Source organism: Cherax quadricarinatus, chromosome 59, assembly GCF_038502225.1.
Source record: "Cherax quadricarinatus isolate ZL_2023a chromosome 59, ASM3850222v1, whole genome shotgun sequence".
NCBI classification, from domain to species: Eukaryota; Metazoa; Arthropoda; class Malacostraca; order Decapoda; family Parastacidae; genus Cherax; species Cherax quadricarinatus.
The window spans coordinates 26,533,113-26,558,112 of NC_091350.1; the positions used below are offsets into that span (position 1 = coordinate 26,533,113).

The window sequence follows — 25,000 nt, forward strand, 5'->3', positions numbered from 1 at the left end:
TGTATCAACAAATCTTCTCATTTCGTTCATAATATATTACAGAATAATAACACAAAATAGACTACATCTCTGAAGGAGTAAATTTGATTGATTGATTGATTGATGTCGAGTCCACTGAGTTTTCTCTACAGTGTGTTGCGTCTAATATAAATTTAGTGGTTTATGATGTACTAATATTGGTTAGTTTTATGTCTCGTTGTATGAAGTTCATCGAGATTATATTTTCTTTGGAATTCGTATTTAGAGATAGACGTCATTAACAAATTTGATACCTGAATCGGAAACTAATAGAGGATTCTTTATTAAAATGCTGATTCGAATGAAATGGTCTGGAATTTATTGGATTTTGCTCAAAAAAAAGTAGGCTTCTGAGACTTAGCTCTTATGGACTCACTTGAAAATTTCAATTTGGGTTTTGTTTTATGTTGTTTTCATTACTACGTTATATATAACAATATAAACCAAAGAATGTGCGACAGCAGCAAAATACCGTAAAGGAAATATTGGGGAAACTTAGCGATTACCGTAGTGAAGACCTGAAGAATAAGGTATCAGTCACAGCAGGAGAGTGTTGTACTTACCCTTAATATCAAACATAACAACACTGAACCGTAAGATCAAAAACACCAGAAGATACAATGACTATCTTAAGTGATTTCCTCGTTCGTTGGACATAATTCGAAGTTGCTTAATTCTCGCTACGTCAACTTTCATAATGATTATAATGATGATAGGTTAATATTTATTTCTAAAAAAGTGCAGCAGACAATTGATATAGGACAATATTACATTACTACAGTACTTTATAGAAAAAACCTGGTTATGAAATGGATTTTGGGCAGCCTTAAAGCCCAATTTAGCAACAACAATCCTGTTTACCCATATAATTTTAGCAGTTTTATAGAAGTTCTCACTACTGTCAATAAATTTCAATATATAAAATTTTCCCTAATTCATTCGAGCTACAACGTTCCGCTGACCTGACCTGACCTGACCTCCTTGTAGTTGCTGCTCCTTCCCGCAACACTGCAACCTCCTGACCATGTGTTGATAGTAATACAAAGGCCAAGAGCTGTCATTCAACTTTCCCTGTGGTTGTTATATATATATATATATATATATATATATATATATATATATATATTTATATATATATATATTTATATATATATATATATTTATATATATTAATAAACCTTTTCTAATTATTAAACTCCGCCTACCTAAACGTTCATAAACTATATTTACAAAACAAAATAAACCTGAAGAACACAAACCTTGTATTCACCTAGTTGTGGTTGCAGGGATGAGTCGCAGCTCCTGGCCCCTGTGTGTGTGTGTGTGCTCTGAAGGACAAAGTCATTACTGATTCTTCCAGCAGTAAACTTGTCATATTATTGCTGTTACAGATCCGTCCCTTGCCAGCGATTTTCCATGTGTTTCTGTTTTCTGATTTTAACAATTTCAGTGATAATGGAAAATAGTGATCCAGTGGGGCCAACAATGACTGGCTTGTGAGGTAAGTGATATCGCTGCGGGTATAATAAGTATCTTAGTAAGCAAACCTAGAGCTTATGCGATTATTTAGGTATAATATTTTTCCTAATTATGTGAAAGATACTTATAATAACTAAGACTGATTTCACGGTGTTGAAGTGAGCGTTAAATTTACGAAGAAACAGTTAACAGCTTGGTGGAATAACTTTTCAGGTTCTATTAAGTTTTCACCGAACACTGTGAGTCCTAGGATTCACTTGTCATGGGTTGAATCTCCACCCGTTCTGTGGCTTGTTTGCAATCGTGTTATTGCGATTTCTTAAGTCATTAATGTCTTCCTTTATGCAAGATTCAAAGGTCTTCGTCTAAATCTATGGAAACTTTTCGTAAAACATTGAGCAGTAAAGCATATTTGATAATGTTGAGTAAATGCTGTGAAATGAAGGCATTTTCCTCTGACAGGCGCGTGATACATCCCAGGATACAATCACAGTTCTTCCCCCTCTCACTGTACCAGGAGAACAGTGAGAACAGCGCCACTCACCATAACTGCACCAGGAGAACAGTGAGAACAGCGCCACTCACCATAACTGCACCAGGAGAACAGTGAGAACAGCGCCACTCACCATAACTGCACCAGGAGAACAGTGAGAACAGCACCACTCACCATAACTGCACCAGGAGAACAGTGAGAACAGCGCCACTCACCATAACTGCACCAGGAGAACAGTGAGAACAGCGCCACTCACCATAACTGCACCAGGAGAACAGTGAGAACAGCGCCACTCACCATAACTGCACCAGGAGAACAGTGAGAACAGCACCACTCACCATAACTGCACCAGGAGAACAGTGAGAACAGCGCCACTCACCATAACTGCACCAGGAGAACAGTGAGAACAGCGCCACTCACCATAACTGCACCAGGAGAACAGTGAGAACAGCGCCACTCACCATAACTGCACCAGGAGAACAGTGAGAACAGTACCACTCACCATAACTGCAGCAGGAGAACAGTGAGAACAGTGCCACTCACCATAACTGCACCAGGAGAGCAGTGAGAACAGCGCCACTCACCATAACTGTACCAGGAGAACAGTGAGAACAGCGCCACTCACCATAACTGCACCAGGAGAACAGTGAGAACAGCGCCACTCACCATAACTGCACCAGGAGAACAGTGAGAACAGCACCACTCACCATAACTGCACCAGGAGAGCAGTGAGAACAGCGCCACTCACCATAACTGTACCAGGAGAACAGTGAGAACAGCGCCACTCACCATAACTGCACCAGGAGAACAGTGAGAACAGCGCCACTCACCATAACTGCACCAGGAGAACAGTGAGAACAGCACCACTCACCATAACTGCACCAGGAAAACAGTGAGAACAGCGCCACTCACCATAACTGCACCAGGAGAACAGTGAGAACGGCACTACTCACCATAACTGCACCAGGAGAACAGTGAGAACAGCGCCACTCACCATAACTGCACCAGGAAAACAGTGAGAAAAGCGCCACTCACCATAACTGCACCAGGAAAACAGTGAGAACAGCGCCACTCACCATAACTGCACCAGGAAAACAGTGAGAACAGCGCCACTCACCATAACTGCACCAGGAGAACAGTGAGAACAGCACCACTCACCATAACTGCACCAGGAGAACAGTGAGAACAGCACCACTCACCATAACTGCACCAGGAGAACAGTGAGAACAGCACCACTCACCATAACTGCACCGGGAGAACAGTGAGAACAGCACCACTCACCATAACTGCACCAGGAGAACAGTGAGAACAGTACCACTCACCATAACTGCACCAGGAGAACAGTGAGAACAGCACCACTCACCATAACTGCACCAGGAGAACAGTGAGAACAGCACCACTCACCATAACTGCACCGGGAGAACAGTGAGAACAGCACCACTCACCATAACTGTACCAGAACAGTGAGAACAGCACCACTAACCATCAAAGTTGGGCAGACACTTAGGTACGGTTGGTACGTAGCTGCAGTAGCGGAAGGTGTGAAAATACCTGTGGAACACAGACTTATTTTAATTAAGGAAATAATTATATACATTACTAAAACAGTGAGACACTGGGGCAGCAGTGAGAATAATACATTTTTAAAGATCATGTATACAGTAATTTCAAAAAAATTCTTCTTATGGATATTATAAACGAAAATAGCCCTGAAAAAGCTTGTCAAACTGAAATCCGTCAGGAAAAAATATTTTAAATGGAGATAAATTACACAGAAGTTGCTCAGTGGAGTGCAAACATTAGTAGAGGAATTTCTGTATATCGTGGAAATTGAAGTTAAATGTACTGAAAATGTTGAAATATTAGGGATAAGAGAACGAAATGAAGATGAGAAACTCGTAGTAAACGAGAACACGCAACACTTGATAACACTTGGGAACGAGAAAAGTTAAGTAAGATAAATAAGGAATTGAGTATAATCAACAGGCAACCATTGGTGAGAAGTGACCGTGATCAGGGTAAAGTTATTGTATTAGCAGATTTTATCAATAAAGGGGAAAAAATGGCATTCTATGAGACTAGAACTGCAAATAAATTGTTAGAAGGCGCCATCACTCATGAAATCGTAATGACACTATTGTAAACAAACCATACCATGGGTGGGGTTAGAACCCGCGATTGGTCTGGAATTTTGAGACTCTGATCGCGGGTTCTAACCCCACCCGCGGTATGGTTTAAATCGTTAGTAGATTTCCCCAATTTGATGACAGTTTTTTTTTGTATGTATCAGCATGTACATAAAACAAGAATGATGGAAGTCAACGCATCAATATCAGATTTAGTAATTGCTTTAACAGCAGAGGACACGAAAGCCAAAATAAAATAAAATAATTAGATAACAAGAAAGGAAATTATAATTTTTAAAGACAATGTTTTTGAGAAATTTACAAGGGACAAGAATTGTGTAGAGTTTACGAAAATGGAATTAAACCGTTTTTTTTCTTAATTGAATTATAAGACGAAATAATAAAAAATGGTTAAATGGAAGATGGAAAACCATGAAAAAAAAATATTCAGATAAGCTAGAAATAAATATACATATGTAACGAGATGGGAGGAAATAATATTCGAAAAGGCGATAGTCAACATGAACCAAACCAAATAAATTTAAGGGTAGTTGACCTGACGACACTGGAGGAGAGGAGAGATAGGGGGAGGTTATGATAACGACGTATAAAATACTGAGAGGAATCGACAAGGTGGATTGAGACAGGATGTTCCAGAGATGGGACACAGCAAGAAGGTGTCACAGTTGATTGATGAAGACTCAGATGAATCACAGGAATCTTAGGAAGTATTTTTTTCAGTCACAGAGTTGTCAGGAAGTGGAATAGTCTGGGAAGTGATGTAGTGGAGGCAGGATCCATACATAGCTTTAAGAAGAGGGATGACTAATCTCTTGAAGCAGGAAGAGTGACCTAGCAGCAAACAGTGAAGAGGTGGGGCCAGGAGCTGTGACTCGACCCCTGCAACCACATCTAGTTAAGTACACACAAGTAGTAATGTTTTCTTCTGTATGGCTTCCTCCATGAGTGGCTTCCACGGTATGGCTTCCTCCATGAGTGGCTTCCACGGTATGGCTTCCTCCCTGTGTGGCTTCTACGGTATGGCTTCCTCCATGAGTGGCTTCCACGGTATGGCTTCCTCCATGAGTGGCTTCCACGGTATGGCTTCCTCCCTGAGTGGCTTCCACGGTATGGCTTTCTCCCTGAGTGGCTTCCATTTATGGCTTTTCACCGCGCGCCCGCCCGCGCCCACCCGCGCCCGCGCATTCTGAGGCGCCTTCTGCTGCGTCCGCCGGATCGCCCCCGCTCCCCGTATTTTTTTTTCCGATTTTTTCGATTTTTTTTACTTAATTTTCTTGTGGTCTCCACCTCCTCGGATCAACACCCTCCCCCACACCTCCCACCATCCACTTCTACCCTCTATGTCCAAATATTCCTGCTCTACTTCCATGGATCAAGACCTCCCTCTCCACCCCCCCAAAAAAATCCATTTTCTTGTAATCTCTAACTCCTCGGATCAACACCCTCACCCACACCTCCCACTTGCACCCCCATCCCAATATTCCTGCTCCACTTCCTCGTATTAAGATCACCACCATCACCCTCTATGTCCAAATATTCCTGCTCCATCTCCTCGGATCAAGACCTCCGTCTCCCTCACATCACCCTCTAAACCCAATATTCCTGCTCCATCTCCTTGGATCAACACATCTCTCTCTCCCCCACACCATCACCCTCTATGTTCAAATATTCTTGCTCCATCTCCTCGGATCAAGACCTCCCTCTCCATCTCCCCCAAATATTATCGAATTTTCTTGTATTCTCCAACTCCTCGGATCAACACCCCACACCTCCCAGCATCCACTTCTACCCTCCATGTCCAAATATTCCTGCTCTGCTTCCTTGGATCAACTTTTTCTCGATATTAATGATACAAAGATTTGAGCTACTCCCCGTCTCCTTGGATCAACACCTCCATCTCCCCCAACACCTCCCACCACCCAGATCCACCCTCTATGTCCAAATATTTTTGCTCAATCTCCTTGGATCAAGACCTTGTCCCTCATCCCCCACCCTTTATGTCCAAATATTCCTGCTCTACTTCCTTGGATCAAAGGCCTCCCTCTCCATCCCACCCCATCCCAAAATCCTGATTCACCTCCTGGGATCAAGATCACCCTCCTTGGATTAACTTTTCTCGATAACAATTATACAAAGATTTTCCCTCCACTTCCTTGGATCAAATTTTTGGGCCCTCCCTATGCAGGTCTAAACAAGTAACTTCCTCGTATGCATGATGTCACCCCACCTGTGTTTACTCAGCGGTCAGTGACATAACGTGATGACCTCACACACACAAGCCAACACACAGAATTAGGTCTGTTACCATAACCTTTTTCGTCGGCTCCCAGGCTCGCAACAACACTCACAACCCACAACTCACAACTTGTAACGTTTTTTTTTTCAGCATCTCTAGTTCAACAACAATACCCACAACCCACATCATTTTCCATTTTATTTCACAATTTCACAATTTTTCCCCTTTCGTTACAATTTTTTTCATAAATGACACTAATACACATTTTCACTCTTAACCAGGATAACCCAAATTATTCCTCATTTTCGTTAATACCCACAACAATCCGCAATTTGTACAAAATACAACAAAATATTCACTCTCCTCAAAGTCTAGACATCTGCCGACTAGGCGAATCTTATCTGATTTACCTTCAGATTAAAATCTCAGGTCAGTCCCCACGAAGTAACCTTCTCTCTCTCTCTCTCTCTCTCTCTCTCTCTCTCTCTCTCTCTCTCTCTCTCTACCTGAACACCAACACTCATTTCTACCATAGAGAGAATTTAAGCCTAGATATGTTACTGAATCCATTCTTTTAAAATATATTCACACAATACCTTTAATTTCAGTAAAATCCCAATATTTCATTAAAATTATAATACAATCCTCTTCTTACCCCTTCTCCATAACCCCAACCCTTACCTCCTCACTTCCACCCACCCATCTCCCATCACCTCACTCTCCCACCTACATCTCCCAACACCTCACTCTCCCACTAACATCTCCCAACACCTCACTCTCCCACCAACATCTGCCAACACCTCACTCTCCCACCAACATCTCCCAACTCCTCACTCTCCCACCAACATCTCCCAACACCTCACTCTCCCACCAACATCTCGCAACACCTCACTCTCCCACCAACATCTCCCAACACCTCACTCTCCCACCAACATCTCACAACACCTCACTCTCCCACCAACATCTCCCAACACCTCACTCTCCCACCAACATCTCCCAACACCTCACTCTCCCACCAACATCTCGCAACACCTCACTCTCCCACCAACATCTCCCAACACCTCACTCTCCCACCAACATCTCACAACACCTCACTCTCCCACCAACATCTCCCAACACCTCACTCTCCCACCAACATCTCCCAACACCTCACTCTCCCACCAACATCTCCCAACACCTCACTCTCCCACCAACATCTCCCAACACCTCACTCTCCCACCAACATCTCACAACACCTCACTCTCCCACCAACATCTCCCAACACCTCACTCTCCCACCAACATCTCCCAACACCTCACTCTCCCACCAACATCTCCCAACACCTCACTCTCCCACCAACATCTCCCAACACCTCACTCTCCCACCAACATCTCCCAACACCTCACTCTCCCACCAACATCTCACAAAAAGACAATTTTCACTCATAACCCACAATTTTTCTCATTTAATTATTTCAGCAGAAAAAGTCACTACAACAACTGCAATTTTTCGTCAATATAAGAAAAAGATGCAAGTCACAATTTTACATATTACGAAGTTAATACTCTCTCTCTCTCTCTCACACACACACACACACACACACACACACACACACACACACACACACACACACACACACACACACACACACACACACACACACACAGAACGGAGCCAGGAGCTAGGACTCGACCCCTGCAACCACAAATAGGTGAGTACACACACACACACACACACATACACACACATACACACATACACACACACACACAGGATCCTCCAAGAGAAACCACGATTGAAATACTCGGAAGAGTACAAGAGGGTGTTCCTAGACAGAGACAGAACAAAATCAGAACGACAGCAGCTGAGGGAGAGGACAAAAAAGCGAAAGGAGCTAGGAAAAGAGACAAGGATGGAACCGGCAGAGGTCAGTCAGAGCAGAACAGAACAGCAAGGGCAAGCACACACACAACTATTCTCAGAACCATACAACCTATCACACCATCCCAACACACACTACAATCCATACCCACAGCCTCCACCCAACACCGAGCTATAGAATCCCACAGTATGCCACCAGGTCTCCCACCCTCACAGGCCCCCCAAACCACAGTGTTGGAAAGGAAACTGAAGGTATGGTACACAAACGCTGATGGAATAACAAATAAGTGGGAGGAGTGGCATGAAAGAGTCAAAGAAGCATCACCGGACATCATAGCTCTCACAGAAACCAAGCTTACAGGTATGATAACAGATGCCATCTTTCCAACGGGATACCAAATCCTGAGGAAAGACAGAGGGAACAGGGGGGTGGAGGAGTGGCGTTGCTGATCAAAAATCGCTGGAATTTTGATGAGCTGGAGAGAGGAGACAGCGGAGAAGAAAGTGATTACATAGCGGGAACACTTCACTCTGGAGGTCCCAAGGTGGTAATAGCAGTGATGTATAACCCACCACAGAACAGCAGGAGGCCTAGGCAAGAGTACGACGAGAGCAATAGAGCGATGGTTGACACACTGGCTAGAGTGGCCAGAAGAGCTCATGCATGCAGGGCAAAGCTCCTGATCATGGGTGACTTTAACCACAAGGAGATCGATTGGGAGAACTTGGACCCACATGGGGGCCAAGATACATGGAGGGCTAAGATGATGGAGGTGGTACTGGAAAACTTCATGTGCCAACACGTAAAGGACACTACAAGAGAGAGAGGAGAGGATGAACCAGCAAGGCTGGACTTAGTATTCACCTTGAGTAGTGCAGATATCGAGGACATCACATATGAAAGACCCCTTGGGGCCAGTGACCATGTGGTTTTAAGCTTCGAATACACAGTAGAGCTACAATTGGAGGGAGAAGCAGGAAGGCCAGGACGAATGAAGCCAAACTACAAGAAAGGGGACTACACAGGAATGAGTAACTACCTGAACGGGGTTCAGTGGGACAGAGAAATGGCAGGGAAGCCAGTTAATAAGATGATGGAATATGTAGCAACAAAATGCAAGGAGGCTGAGGAAAGGTTTGTACCCAAGGGTAACAGGAATAATGAAAAAGCCAGGATGAGCCCATGGTTTACCCAAAGGTGCAGGGAGGCAAAAACCAAGTGTGCTAGGGAATGGAAGAAATATAGAAGGCAAAGGACCCAGGAGAATAAGGAGAACAGTCGTAGAGCCAGAAACGAATATGCACAGATAAGAAGGGAGGCCCAAAGACAATATGAAAATGACATAGCAGCAAAAGCCAAATCTGACCCGAAACTGTTGTACAGCCACATCAGGAGGAAAACAACAGTCAAGGACCAGGTAATCAGGCTAAGGAAGGAGGAGGAGAGACAACAAGAAATGACCGTGAAGTATGTGAAGAACTCAACAAGAGATTCAAAGAAGTGTTCACAGAGGAGACAAAAGGGACTCCAGAAAGACGGAGAGGTGGGGCACACCACCAAGTGCTGGACACAGTGCACACAACCGAGGAAGAAGTGAAGAGGCTTCTGAGTGAGCTAGATACCTCAAAGGCAATGGGGCCAGATAACATCTCCCCATGGGTATTGAGAGAGGAGCAGAGGCGCTATGTGTACCCCCTAACAACAATATTCAATACATCTATCGAAACAGGGAGATTGCCTGAGGCATGGAAGACAGCAAATGTAGTCCCAATCTTTAAAAAGGAGACAGACATGAAGCATTAAACTACAGACCAGTGTCACTGACATGTATAGTATGCAAAATCATGGAGAAGATTATAAGGAGAAGAGTGGTGGAACACCTAGAAAGGAACGATCTCATCAACAGCAGCCAACATGGTTTCAGGGACGGGAAATCCTGTGTCACAAACCTACTGGAGTTCTATGACATGGTGACAGCAGTAAGACAGGAGAGAGAGGGGTGGGTGGATTGCATTTTCTTGGACTGCAAGAAGGCGTTTGACACAGTTCCACACAAGAGATTGGTGCAAAAACTGGAGGACCAAGCAGGGATAACAGGGAAGGCACTACAATGGATCAGGGAATACTTGTCAGGAAGACAGCAGCGAGTCATGGTACGTGGCGAGGTGTCAGAGTGGGCACCTGTGACCAGCGGGGTCCCTGCAGGGGTCAGTCCTAGGACCAGTGCTGTTTCTGGTATTTGTGAACGACATGACGGAAGGAATAGACTCTGAGGTGTCCCTGTTTGCAGATGACGTAAAGTTGATGAGAAGAATTCACTCGATCGAAGACCAGGCAGAACTACAAAGGGATCTGGACAGGCTGCAGACCTGGTCCAGCAATTGGCTCCTGGAGTTCAATCCCACCAAGTGCAAAGTCATGAAGATTGGGGAAGGGCAAAGAAGGCCGCAGACGGAGTACAGTCTAGGGGGTCAGAGACTACAAACCTCACTCAAGGAAAAAGATCTTGGGGTGAGTATAACACCAGGCACATCTCCTGAAGTGCACATCAACCAAATAACTGCTGCAGCATATGGGCGTCTAGCAAACCTCAGAACAGCATTCCGACATCTTAATAAGGAATCATTCAGGACCCTGTACACCGTGTACGTTAGGCCCATATTGGAGTATGCGGCACCAGTTTGGAACCCACACCTAGCCAAGCACGTGAAGAAACTAGAGAAAGTGCAAAGGTTTGCAACAAGACTAGTCCCAGAGCTAAGAGGTATGTCCTACGAGGAGAGGTTAAGGGAAATCAACCTGACGACACTGGAGGACAGGAGAGATAGGGGGACATGATAACGACATACAAAATACTGAGAGGAATTGACAAGGTGGACAAAGACAGGATGTTCCAGATATTGGACACAGTAACAAGGGGACACAGTTGGAAGCTGAAGACACAGATGAATCACAAGGATGTTAGGAAGTATTTCTTCAGCCACAGAGTAGTCAGTAAGTGGAATAGTTTGGGAAGCGATGTAGTGGAGGCAGGATCCATACATAGCTTTAAGCAGAGGTATGATAAAGCTCACGGCTCAGGGAGAGTGACCTAGTAGCGATCAGTGAAGAGGCGGGGCCAGGAGCTCGGACTCGACCCCCGCAACCTCAACTAGGTGAGTACAACTAGGTGAGTACACACACACTTGTTGCCACACTGTTACAAATATACAAAGTACAAAGCGAGTGACTAAAGAGAAAAGATCAAATAGAATTAAGAGAGGTTGGCAACGAGAAACTGTGATGTAGCACACAGCGTGAACAAGCTAGCCAGAAAGGGGATATATATATATATATATATATATATATATATATATATATATATATATATATATATATATATATATATATATATATATATATATATATATATATATATATATATATATATATATATACATACATATACATAAATATATATAAGCAGAGGTGGTGGCAGCAGTAGGCCTGAAGAAGTAGGCCGCCATAACAGGTTGGGTGTCATCACAAATAAGAAGTGTACTTACCAAAAATGAAGTGTAAATTATAAAAGTAACAGTATACAAGTGATAAGTGTGGTAAATGAGGACTCAAAAGGGCAACGAGAAAAGAATAGCCGAAGAAGTCAGAGGTGGAAGGGGACCTCTGAGGAGTAACGTACAAATCACCTGTTTGTGGTTGGCGGGAAGTTTTGAGTGGTAGAGCTGGCCCTACGATCACTGGTAGCTGGCTATCACAAACCCTGCTCCAGAGTGATTATCATACACACAACACCTAGCAGTAGTAGGAAGATAAAATTTGTAGGAGCAAGGAATAGGCAGGAGGATTAAGTCGGGGCTAATGGGACTACAGCCCTGACAACAGTTATGAGAGATAATGTTTTAGGACACAAAGACAGTACAATCTGAGAAGCAAGTATTGGGTACACATGTAGTACAAGGTAGTACATAACTGGGTGAAAGAAAGACTCGTTAACACACGCTAGTATTATAATTATTAGAATTACTCTGTGTTAAGGGTATCTTATTAGTATTACGGATACACAGAGGTGAATTGTATTTCTGGGACATATAAACAACTGACGTGCTCACACACACACGCACGCACACACATACACACTCGGGGCCAGGAGCTGAGTCTCGACCCCTGAAACCACAACTAGGTGAGTACACACTCCCACTCATTTACACAGCTGATCCTTGGAATTTGACCGCGTCCCCTCACCCCCCCACACACCTTTCCCTCCCCACAGACCTTTCCCCTCCCCGCTCTTGCCTTCACTCCCTCCTCCCTCCTATCTTTCTCTCTCCCCCTCCCTCGCGTTTCTCTCTCTCATAGCCTTTTTCCCTCCCCTTCCCCCTACTCTTTCTTTCTCTCTCTCTCTCTCCCTCTCTCTCTCTCACTCTCTCTCCCACTCTCTCTCTCTCTCTCTCTCTCTCTCTCTCTCTCTCTCTCTCTCTCTCTCTTCTCTCTCTCTCTATAGGCTTCTCTCTCCATCTCCCTTTTTCTATATTTCTACCCCTCCCTCGCATTTCTCTCTCTCATAGCCTTTTCCCTCACCCTCCTTTCTCTGTCTGTCTGTCTCTCTCTCTCTCTCTCTCTCTCTCTCTCCCTCTCTTTTTCCCTCTACCCTTTCTCTCCCCCTCACATTTCTCTCTCTCTTTCTTTCTCTCTCCCTCTCTCTCTCTCTCTCTCTCTCTCTCTCTCTCTCTCTCTCTCTCTCTCTCTCTCTCTCTCTCTCTCTCTCTCTCTCTCTCTCTCTCTCTCTCTCTCTCTCTCTCTATAGGCTACTCTCTCCATCTCCCTTTTTCTATATTTCTACCCCTCCCTCGCATTTCTCTCTCTCATAGCCTTTTCCCTCACCCTCCTTTCTCTGTCTATGTCTCTCTCTCTCTCTCTCTCTCTCTCTCTCTCTCCCTCTCTTTCTCCCTCTCTCTACCCTTTCTCTCCCCCCTCACATTACTCTCTCTCACCCTTGGTCTTATCCCTCACCCCTATACTCTCTCCTCTCTCTCCCTCTTTCTACCCTTTCCCTCTCCTGTCTCTCCCTCTTTCTACCCTTTCTCTCTCCCCGTCGCACCCTCTCCCTCCTTTAGCCTTCTGTCTGTGGTAAAAAAAAAAATAAAAAAAAAAAAATAAAAAAAAAAATGGGTGGCCCTAGAGGACGGAAAACCAGAGATCTGGTAGACGAACCAGGGAGGAAAGACTGGGAGTTAGAGCTCCAAAAAAGGGAGGAAGAGTGGGGAAGGAAGATAGTAGAGCTTGGTAAGAAAATGGAGGAGCGGATAGCTGAGGAGTGCAGGAAGTGGGAAGTACAGCTCTTAACAGCAGAAGCTAGGATACAGTGCTTAGAAGAGAAACTGCAAAGCCTGAAACAGATTAGAGAGACAAATGACAATTCAGATGTGATATCAGGGGCAGACAAGGGGCCGGTAAGCAACAACGGAGACATGCCATACGTGAAGGCCTTATCAGACCCACGTGGGGCCAGGGAAAAGACGAGAAGTACACTAAGATCAAATGACAGGTCCGAACACAATGAAGGTATGCTATATGCAGAGATTCTAACAGCCAACTGCAGTAGCAAGGGACAGCAGGTCATGAAAGACAGTTCACTGAGAATAGAAGTTCCAGATATGACAGGGACTGAAGGCAAGAACATGTCAATGGAAGGAAATAAAATGCCTCAGAGGAAGCAGATGGAGACTCAGTGGGAGGAGGAAAGGGCGAGGTCAGTTTTTGTGTACGGGCTCCAAGAAGCCAAGGGGGACAACTTTGAAGAAATAAAACAGGAGGAGAAAAAAATGATTGAAGGCATCATGAAAACAATAGGTGAGGGCGATATGACCCAGGTGACAAATTTTCAGAGAATTGGGTGGTTTGCGAGTGGAAGGATACGGCATGTCAAAGTAATTTTCAAGGAAGAATCAGTTCGAACCAGGATTCTGCAAGAGAAAGCAAGACTGAGGGACAAACAGGGGTACCAGAGAGTATACCTCGACCGCGACAGAACACAAGACAAAAGGACTACACTGAAAGAGAGGGTACAGAGACGCAAGGAGGGACGAGAGGCAATGACGAAGATGAGCAGGACCCAGACACAGGAGGAAGGGCAAACACACCCCACAGAATCTCCCACCAAAAGACTCCAACCACGACATTCCCAACTCAACTGAGCAACCTATACTACAACCCACTCACTGTTCCCTCTGCCACCAACCCCCATATCACAAACCTCACCCCATATCACAAACCCCACCTACACCACAGCCCCATATAGGCCCCCACCAAGGCTCTCGCTCCCCAACCCCAATATTCTTGCATGACCACAATAATAGGAAAGAAACTGAAAGTTTGGTGCACAAACGCGGATGGAATAACGAATAAACATGAGGAGTGGAACGAAAGAATCAGTGAAAAATCCCCAGACATCATAGCAGTCACAGAAACAAAACTCGCTGAGACAATAACAGACACAATCTTCCCAATGGGATATCAGATCCTGAGGAAAGATAGAAGGAGTAGAGGGGTAGGAGGGGTTGCACTGCTCATAAAACACCGATGGGGATTTGAGGAAATGGAAGGCATGGACATGATTGGAGAAAGAGACTACATTGTAGGTACAATTCAGTCCGGAGAACATAAAGTAGCCTTTGGAGTGATGTATAACCCACCACAGAACTGCAGGAGGCCAAGAGAGGAGTACGAAGAAAACAACAGGGTGATGGTGGACACACTGGCTGAGGTGGCAAGAAGAGCTCACTCGAGCAGAGCAAAGTTACTGGTAATGGGCGATTTCAACCACAGGGAGATCGACTGGGAAAACCTGGAGCCACATGGGGGTCCCGAAACATGGAGAGCCAAGATGATGGATGTGGTACTTGAAAACCTCATGCATCAACATGTCAGGGACACAACCAGAGAGAGAGGGGAGGATGAGCCAGCAAGACTGGATCTTGTGTTCACCCTGAGCAGTTCAGACATTGAGGACATCACTTACGAGAGGCCCCTTGGAGCTAGCGATCATGTGGTTCTGAGTTTTGATTATATAGTAGAGTTACAAGTGGAGAAGGTAACAGGAACCGAAGGGGTCAGGCCAAACTATAAAAGGGGGGACTACACAGGTATGAGAAACTTCCTGCAGGAGGTTTAGTGGGACAGAGAAATGGTAGGAAAATCAGTTAACGAGATGATGGAATATGTGGCAACAAAGTGCAAGGAGGCTGAGGAAAGTTTTGTTCCCAAGGGAAACAGAAATAATAGGAAGACCAAAACGAGTCCTTGGTTTACCCGAAGGTGTAGGGAGGCAAAAACTAAGTGCAACAGAGAATGGAAAAGGTACAGGAGGCATAGGACCCAGGAAAACAAGGAGATTAGTAGAAGAGCCAGAAAAGAGTATGCACAGATAAGGAGGGAGGCCCAGCGACAGTATGAAAACGACATAGCATCGAAAGTCAAATCTGACCCGAAACTGCTGTATAGCCACATTAGGAGGAAGACAACAGTCAAGGACCAGGTGATAAGGCTGAGGAAAGAAGGTGGAGAACTCACAAGAAACGATCAAGAGGTATGTGAGGAGCTCAACACGAGATTTAAGGAAGTATTTACAGTAGAGACAGGAAGGACTCTGGGGGGACACACCAGATGGGGACACCACCAAGGAATACACCAACAAGTGTTGGACGACATACATACAGATGAGGAGGAGGTGAAGAAACTGCTAAGGGACATCGATACCTCAAAGGCAATGGGACCGGACAACATCTCCCCGTGGGTCCTTAGAGAGGGAGCAGATATGTTGTGCGTGCCACTTACCACAATCTTCAACACGTCCCTGGAAACTGGGCAACTACCTGAGGTATTGAAGACGGCAAATGTAGTTCCCATTTTTAAAAAAGGAGACAGAAAAGAGGCACTAAACTATAGACCTGTGTCATTGACGTGTATAGTATGCAAAATTATGGAGAAGATTATCAGGAGGAGAGTGGTGGAGCACCTGGAACGGAACAAGAGTATAAATGCCATCCAGCACGGATTCATGGAAGGCAAATTCTGTGTCACAAACCTTCTGGAGTTTTATGATAAAATAACAGAAGTAAGACACGAGAGAGAGGGGTGGGTTGATTGCATCTTCTTGGACTGCAAGAAGGCCTTTGGCACAGTTCCTCACAAGAGATTAGTGCAGAAGCTAGAGCATCAGGCACATATAACAGGAAGGGCACTGCAATGAATCAGAGAATACCTGACGAGTCATGGTACGTAATGATGTATCACAGTGGGCACCTGTGACGAACGGGGTCCCACAGGGGTCGGTCCTAACCAGTGCTATTTTTGGTATATGTGAACGACATGATGGAAGGGTTAGACTCAGAAGTGTCCCTGTTTGCAGATGATGTGAAGTTAATGAGGAGAATTAAATCTGATGAGGACCAGACAGGACTTCAAAGAAACCTGGACAGACTGGACACCTGGTCCAGCAAATGGCTTCTCAAATTTAATCCTGCCAAATGCAAAATCATGAAGATAGGGGAAGGGCACAGAAGACCACAGACCGAGTATAGGCTAGGTGGCCAAAGACTGCAAACCTCACTCAAGGAGAAAGATCTTGGGGTGAGTATAACACCGAGCATGTCTCCGGAAGCACACATCAACCAGATAACTGCTGCAGCATATGGGCGCCTGGCAAACCTGAGAACAGCATTCCGATACCTTAGTAAGGAATCGTTCAAGACACTGTACACCGTGTATGTCAGGCCCATACTGGAGTATGCAGCACCTGTTTGGAACCCGCACTTGATAAAGCACGTCAAGAAACTAGAGAAAGTACAAAGGTTTGCGACAAGGTTAGTTCCAGAGCTAAGGGGAATGTCCTATGAAGAAAGATTAAGGGAAATCGGCCTGACGACACTGGAGGACAGGAGGGTCAGGGGAGACATGATAACGACATATAAAATACTGCGTGGAATAGACAAGGTGGACAAAGACAGGATGTTCCAGGGTGGGGACACAGAAACAAGAGGCCACAATTGGAAGTTGAAGACACAAATGAGTCAGAGAGATATTAGGAAGTATTTCTTCAGTCATAGAGTTGTAAGGCAGTGGAATAGCCTAGAAAATGACGTAGTGGAGGCAGGAACCATACACAGTTTTAAGACGAGGTTTGATAAAGCTCAGGGAGCGGGGAGAGAGAGGGCCCAGTAGCAACCGGTGAAGAGGCGGGGCCAGGAGCTAAGACTCGACCCCTGCAACCACAAATAGGTGAGTACAAATAGGTGAGTACACACATACACACACACACAGACATACACACATACACACACACACACACACATACACACACACAACACACACACACACACACACACACTCACACACACACACACACACACACACACACACACACACACACACACACACACACACACACACACACACACACACACACACACACACACATATCCAGACACACATACACTCCCCCCTCACCATCTCACTACTTCCCCTGATCCCTCCCCTCCCTCGATCACCCTCCCCTCCCCCGTTCTCCCTAAACCCTCCCCACCCCTCCCCACTCAGCTCCCACATAGCCACAGCTCCTCCACTACTTCCCCCCCCACACTCTGACATACACACTACTAACCTAACATACAGAACTACATAGGTTTCCCACTCTGAGGCAATCAGGATAAAACAAAAATGGGTTGCCAGAGAGCAACAAGAAAAACCAAGGGACAGGAGGAGGAAAATGCAAAGGAAGATTGGGCAGCAGAGCTCATAAAAAGGGATCATGAATGGGAAAAGAAACTAGAAGAACTTAGCATGAGAATGGAAGAGAGGATTGATATGGAAAGCAGGAAGTGGGAGGTGCATGTCAAAGCAGCAGAAGCTAGGATACAGAGTTTAGAAGAGGAATTGAAAAATCTGAAACAGCCTAAAGAACTAAAGAACATTTTGGGATTGACAACAGAGACTGCTACCTCAGCCACAAATAAGGGGACTGTAGGGAAAGAAGGGGCACAACTGCATGGAGATGCTCTATCAGAGGAGACTGTAGCAAATGAAAGAGCTAAGCTTTATGTGGAGGCCCTAACAGACAACAACAGAGCCCAAGGAAAGCCGAGAAGGGAAAATGACAGGCCACTGAGCCCAAGTACATTAGCCAGTGAAACTGATGAAAGGAAAGCTGCAGTGGAGGAAACCAAATTAAATGAGGGGATACACAGGAATATGCAGTGGGAGAATGAAAGGGTGAGGTCAGTCTTTGTGTATGGGCTCCAGGAAGTCGAAGGGGAAACATATGAAGCAAGAAAACAAGGGGAAAAAAAGCAATTGAAAGCATCATGAAAGCAATAGGAGAAGACGATATGACCCAGCTGGAAAATTTTCGGAGAATAGGGGGGTTTGTAAAAAAAAAGAACCCGGCCAGTGAGAGTGACCTACAGGGCAGAAGCGACTCGGACCAGGATCCTGCAGGAGAAAGCACGATTAAGGGACATGACGGCATACAGGAAGGTGTATCTCGACCGCGACAGAACACAAGAAGAAAGGGAGAAACTGAGAGAGATGTTACAAAGGCGAAAGGACGAAAGAGAGGGGATGGAGAAGACAGACAGGAGATCCCAGACCCAGGAAGAAGATCAAATACAGCCTCCCTCACAACTTCCTATAGAAGCCTCCCAACCAGGTCAACCCCAGTGCAACCAAACACTCTAAATCAAAACACCCATGCCACATCCAATGCCCCCACCCACTACATTACAAACTCCACCCCCACAGCAACAACCCATAGTTCCTTACCACGTCTCCCACTTCCCCAACCCCAATATACTTCCCAGACCACAGTCTTAGAAAAGAAGTTGAAGGTGTGGTATACAAATGCAGATGGAATAACAAACAAGTATGAGGAGTGGCACGAAAGAATCAAAGAGACATCCCCAGACATAATAGCACTCACAGAAACAAAACTCACCAGAATAATAACAGATTCAATCTTTCCATCCGGATATCAAATCCTCAAGAAAGACAGAGGGAGGAGAGGGGGAGGAGTTGCACTGCTCATTAAAAACCAGTGGGGTTTTGAGAAAATGGAAGGAATGGATGGCATGGGCGAAAGGGACTACTTAGTAGGAACAATCCAGTCTGAGGGACATAAGGTGATAATTGCAGTAATGTACAACCCACCACAGAATTGCAGGAGGCCAAGAGAAGAATACGATGAGAGCAACAGAGCAATGATCGACACACTAGCCGAGGTGGCCAGGAGAGCACACATGGGGGGAGCAAAGTTACTAGTTATGGGTGATTTCAATCACAAGGAGATTGACTGGGAAAACCTGGAGCCCCATGGGGGTCCCGGAACATGGAGAGCCAAGATGATGGATGTGGTACTGGAGAACCTCATGCATCAACATGTTAGAGACACTACCAGAGAGAGAGGAGAGGATGAACCAGCAAGGTTGGACCTTGTATTCACCATGAGTAGTTCGGACATCGAGGGTATCATGTATGAAAGGCCCCTGGGAGCTAGTGATCATGTGGTTCTGTGCTTCGACTACATAGTTGAGCTCCAAGTGGAGAGAGTAGCAGGAATAGGCTGGGAAAAACCAAACTACAAAAGGGGGAACTACTCAGGCATAAGGAACTTCCTTCAAGACATTCAGTGGGAGAGGGAACTGACAGGAAAACCAGTACAAGAAATGATGGACTATGTAGCAACAAAATGCAAGGAGGCAGAGGAGAGGTTTGTTCCCAAGGGAAAGAGAAATAATGGGAAGAACAGAACGAGTCCTTGGTTCACCCAAAGGTGTAGGGAGGCAAAAACTAGGTGTACTAGAAAATGGAAAAGGTACAGAAGATAGAGAACTCAGGAAAATAAAGAAATCAGCCGAAGAGCCAGAAACGAATATGCACAGATAAGAAGGGAGGCTCAGAGACAATATGAAAATGACATAGCATCAAAAGTAAAGACTGACCCGAAGCTGTTGTACAGCCACATCAGGAGGAAAACAACAGTCAAGGACCAGGTAATCAGACTGAGGAAGGGTGATGGGGAATTCACAAGAAACGACCGAGAGGTATGTCAGGAGCTCAACACAAGATTTACAGAGGTATTTACAGTGGAAACCAGTAGGACTCCAAGAAATCAGAACAGGGGGGCACACCAGCAAGTGCTGGATGAGGTACATATAACCAAGGAGTAGGTGAAGAAGCTGCTATGCGAACTTGACACCTCAAAGGCGGTGGGACCAGCCAACATCTCTCCATGGGTCCTTAAAGAGGGAGCAGAGATATTGTGTGAGCCATTAACAAAGATCTTCAACACATCATTTGAAACTGGGCAACTCCCTGAGGTATGGAAAATGGCAAATGTAGTCCCAATTTTTAAATAGGGAGACAGACATGAGGCACTAAACTACAGACCTGTATCACTAACGTGTATAGTATGCAAGGTCATGGAGAAGATCATCAGGAGGAGAGTGGTGGGGCACCTGGAAAGAAACAAGTGTATAATTGACAACCAGCACGGTTTCAGGGAAGGAAAATCCTGTGTCACAAACCTACTAGAGTTTTATGACAAGGTGACAGAAGTAAGACAAGAGAGAGAGGGGTGGATCGACTGCGTATTTTTGGACTGCAAGAAGGCCTTCGACACAGTTCCTCACAAGAGGTTACTGCAAAAGCTAGAGGACCAGGCACACATAACAGGAAAGGCACTGCAATGGATCAGAGAATATCTGACAGGGAGGCAACAACGAGTCATGGTACGCGACGAGGTGTCAGAGTGGGCGCCTGTGACAAGCGGGGTTCCACAGGGGTCAGTCCTAGGACCTGTTCTGTTCTTGGTATACGTGAACGACATAACGGAAGGGATAGACTCAGAAGTGTCCTTGTTTGCAGATGATGTGAAGTTAATGAGAAGAATCAAATCGGACCAGGATCAGGCAGGACTACAAAGAGACCTGGACAGGCTACAAGCCTGGTCCAGCAACTGGCTCCTTGAATTTAACCCTGCCAAATGCAAAGTCATGAAGATTGGGGAAGGGCAAAGAAGACCGCAGACACAATATAGCCTAGATGGCCAAAGACTGCAAACCTCACTCAAGGAAAAAGATCTGGGGGTGAGTATAACACCGAGCATATCTCCTGAGGCGCACATCAATCAGATAACTGCTGCAGCATACGGGCGCCTGGCAAACCTACGGATAGCGTTCCGATACCTCAGTAAGGATTCGTTTAAAACTCTGTATACCATCTACGTCAGGCCCATACTGGAGTATGCAGCACCAGTTTGGAATCCACACCTAGTCAAGCACGTCAAGAAATTAGAGAAAGTGTAAAGGTTTGCAACAAGACTAGTCCCAGAGCTACGGGGATTGTCCTATGAAGAAAGGTTGAGAGAAATCGGCCTGACGACACTGGAGGCCAGGAGGGTCAGGGGAGACATGATAACGACATATAAAATACTGCGCGGAATAGACGAGGTGGACAAAGACGGGATGTTCCAGAGATAGGACACAGACACAAGAGGTCACAATTGGAAGTTGAAGACTCAGATGAATCAAAGGGATGTTACGAAGTATTTCTTCAGTCATAGAGTAGTCAGGCCATGGAATAGCCTAGAAAGTGATGTGGTGGAGCCAGGAACCATACATAGTTTTAAGGCGAGGTATGATAGAGCTCATGGGGCAGGGAGAGAGAGGACCTAGTAGCAATCAGCGAAGAGGCGGGGCCAGGAGCTGTGACTCGAACCCTGCAACCACAAATAGGTGAGTACAAATAGGTGAGTACACACACACACACACACATACACATACACACACACACACACATACACACACACACACACACATACACACACACACACACATACACACATACACACACACATACACACACACACACACAAACGTACACACACACACACACACATACACACACGGGGCCAGGAGCTAGGACTCGACCCCTGCAACCACAAATAGGTGAGTACAAATAGGTGAGTACACACACATGAGAGTCCCCTAGGAGCTAGCGACCACGTGGTTCTGTGCTTTGAATACATAGTAGAGCTGCAAGTGGAGAGAATAACAGGAGTAGAATGGGAAAAACCTGACTATAAAAGAGGGGACTACATAGGGTTGAAGAACTTCATGCGGGAGGTCCAGTGGGACAGTGAACTGGCAGGAAAGCCAGTAAATGAAATGATGGAATATGTAGCAACAAAATGCAAGGAGGCAGTGGAAAGGTTCATTCCCAAGGGCAACAGTAACAACGGGAATACCAGAACAAGCCCCTGGTTCACCCGACGGTGTAAGGAGGCAAAAACAAAGTGCAATAGAGAATGGAAAAAGTACAGAAGGCAGAGAACACACGAAAATAGGGAGATCAGTCGCAGAGCCAGGAATGAGTACGCACAGGTAAGGAGGGAGGCCCAGCGACAGTATGAAAATGACATAGCATCGAGAATCAAGACTGACCCGAAACTGTTGTATAGCCACATCAGGAGGAAGACAACAGTCAAAGACCAGGTGATCTGATTAAGGACAGAAGGTGGAGAACTCACAAGAAATGATCAGGAGGTATGTGAGGAGCTGAACAGGAGATTTAAGGAAGTTTTTACAGTAGAGACAGGAAGGGCTGTGGGAAGACAGAACAGAAGGGAACATCAAGAGGGAGTATACCAACAAGTGTTGGATGACATACGAACAACTGAGGAGGAGGTGAAGAAGCTCTTAAGTGACCTTGACACCTCAAAGGCGATGGGACCGGACAACATCTCCCCATGGGTCCTTAGAGAAGGAGCAGAGATGCTGTGTGTGCCTCTAACCACAATCTTCAACACATCCCTTGAAACTGGGCAACTACCTGAGAAATGGAAGACAGCTAATGTAGTCCCCATATTTAAGAAAGGAAACAGAAACGAGGCACTAAACTACAGACCTGTGTCTCTGACATGTATCGTGTGCAAAGTCATGGAGAAGATTATCAGGAGGAGAGTGGTGGAACACCTGGAAAGGAACAAGATTATAAATGAAAACCAGCATGGGTTCATGGAAGGCAAATCTTGTATCACAAACCTCCTGGAGTTTTATGACAAGGTAACAGAAGTAAGACACGAGAGAGAGGGTTGGGTAGATTGCGTTTTTCTAGACTGCAGGAAGGCCTTTGACACAGTTCCCCACAAGAGATTAGTGCAGAAGCTGGAGGATCAGGCACACGTAAAAGGAAGGGCACTGCAATGGATAAGGGAATACCTGACAGGGAGGCAGCAACGAGTCATGGTACGTGAAGAGGTATCACAGTGGGCGCCTGTTACGAGCGGGGTCCCACAGGGGTCAGTTCTAGGACCAGTGCTATTTTTGATATATGTGAACGACATGATGGAAGGAATAGACTCTGAAGTGTCCCTGTTCGCTGATGACGTGAAGTTGATGAGAAGAATTAAATCGGACGAGGATGAGGCAGGACTGCAAAGAGACCTTGAGAGGCTGGACATGTGGTCCAGTAACTGGCTTCTCGAATTCAATCCAGCCAAATGCAAAGTCATGAAGATTGGGGAGGGGCAAAGAAGACCGCAGACAGAGTATAGGCTAGGTGGACAAAGACTACAGACCTCACTCAGGGAGAAAGACCTTGGGGTGACCATAACACCGAGCACATCACCGGAGGCACACATCAACCAAATAACCGCTGCAGCATACGTGCGCCTGGCAAACCTGAGAATAGCGTTCCGATACCTTAATAAGGAATCGTTCAAGACACTGTACACTGTGTATGTTAGGCCCATACTGGAGTATGCAGCACCAGTCTGGAACCCACACTTAGTCAAGCACGTCAAGAAGTTAGAGAAAGTACAAAGGTTTGCAACAAGGCTAGTCCCAGAGCTCAAGGGAATGTCGTACGAGGAAAGGTTAAGGGAAATCGGACTGACGACACTGGAGGACAGAAGGGTCAGGGGAGACATGATAACGACATACAAGATACTGCGGGGAATAGACAAGGTGGACAGAGATAGGATGTTCCAGAGAGGGGACACAGGGACAAGGGGTCACAACTGGAAGCTGAAGACTCAGACGAGTCACAGGGACGTTAGGAAGTATTTCTTCAGTCATAGAGTTGTCAGCAAGTGGAATAGCCTAGCAAGTGAAGTAGTGGAGGCAGGAACCATACATAGTTTTAAGAAGAGGTATGACAAAGCTCAGGAAGCAGAGAGAGAGAGGATCCAGTAGCGATCAGTGAAGAGGCGGGGCCAGGAGCTGAGTCTCGACCCCTGCAACCACAATTAGGTGAGTACAATTAGGTGAGTACACACACACACACACACACAAATAAACACACACACACGAACACACACACACATATAAACACACACACACACACACACACACACACACACACATACACACACATGAACACACACACACACACACACACACACAAGAACACACACACACACACACACACACAAGAACACACACAAGAACACATACACACACACACACACACACACACACACACACACACACACACACACACACACACACACACACACACACACACACACACACACACACACACACACAAGAACACACACACACATACACACACACACACACACACACACACACACACACACACGAACACACACACCCGAACACACACACACACACACAGACAGACACACACACACACACAAGAACACACACACACACACACACACACACACACACACACACACACACACTCACACA

General features: G+C 45.6%; 1 protein-coding gene across 1 annotated transcript in view; it reads right to left on the bottom strand.

The window, feature by feature from the left end:
- LOC128698323 (relaxin receptor 2) overlaps positions 1–25,000 on the bottom strand; it is a 152,823-nt gene that overhangs the window by 64,858 nt on the left and 62,965 nt on the right. Inside the window, exon 3 of the mRNA XM_070097819.1 lies at positions 3,474–3,541. Within this exon, the coding sequence (XP_069953920.1) occupies positions 3,474–3,541 (68 nt within the window). The remainder of the gene's footprint in view (positions 1–3,473; positions 3,542–25,000) is intronic.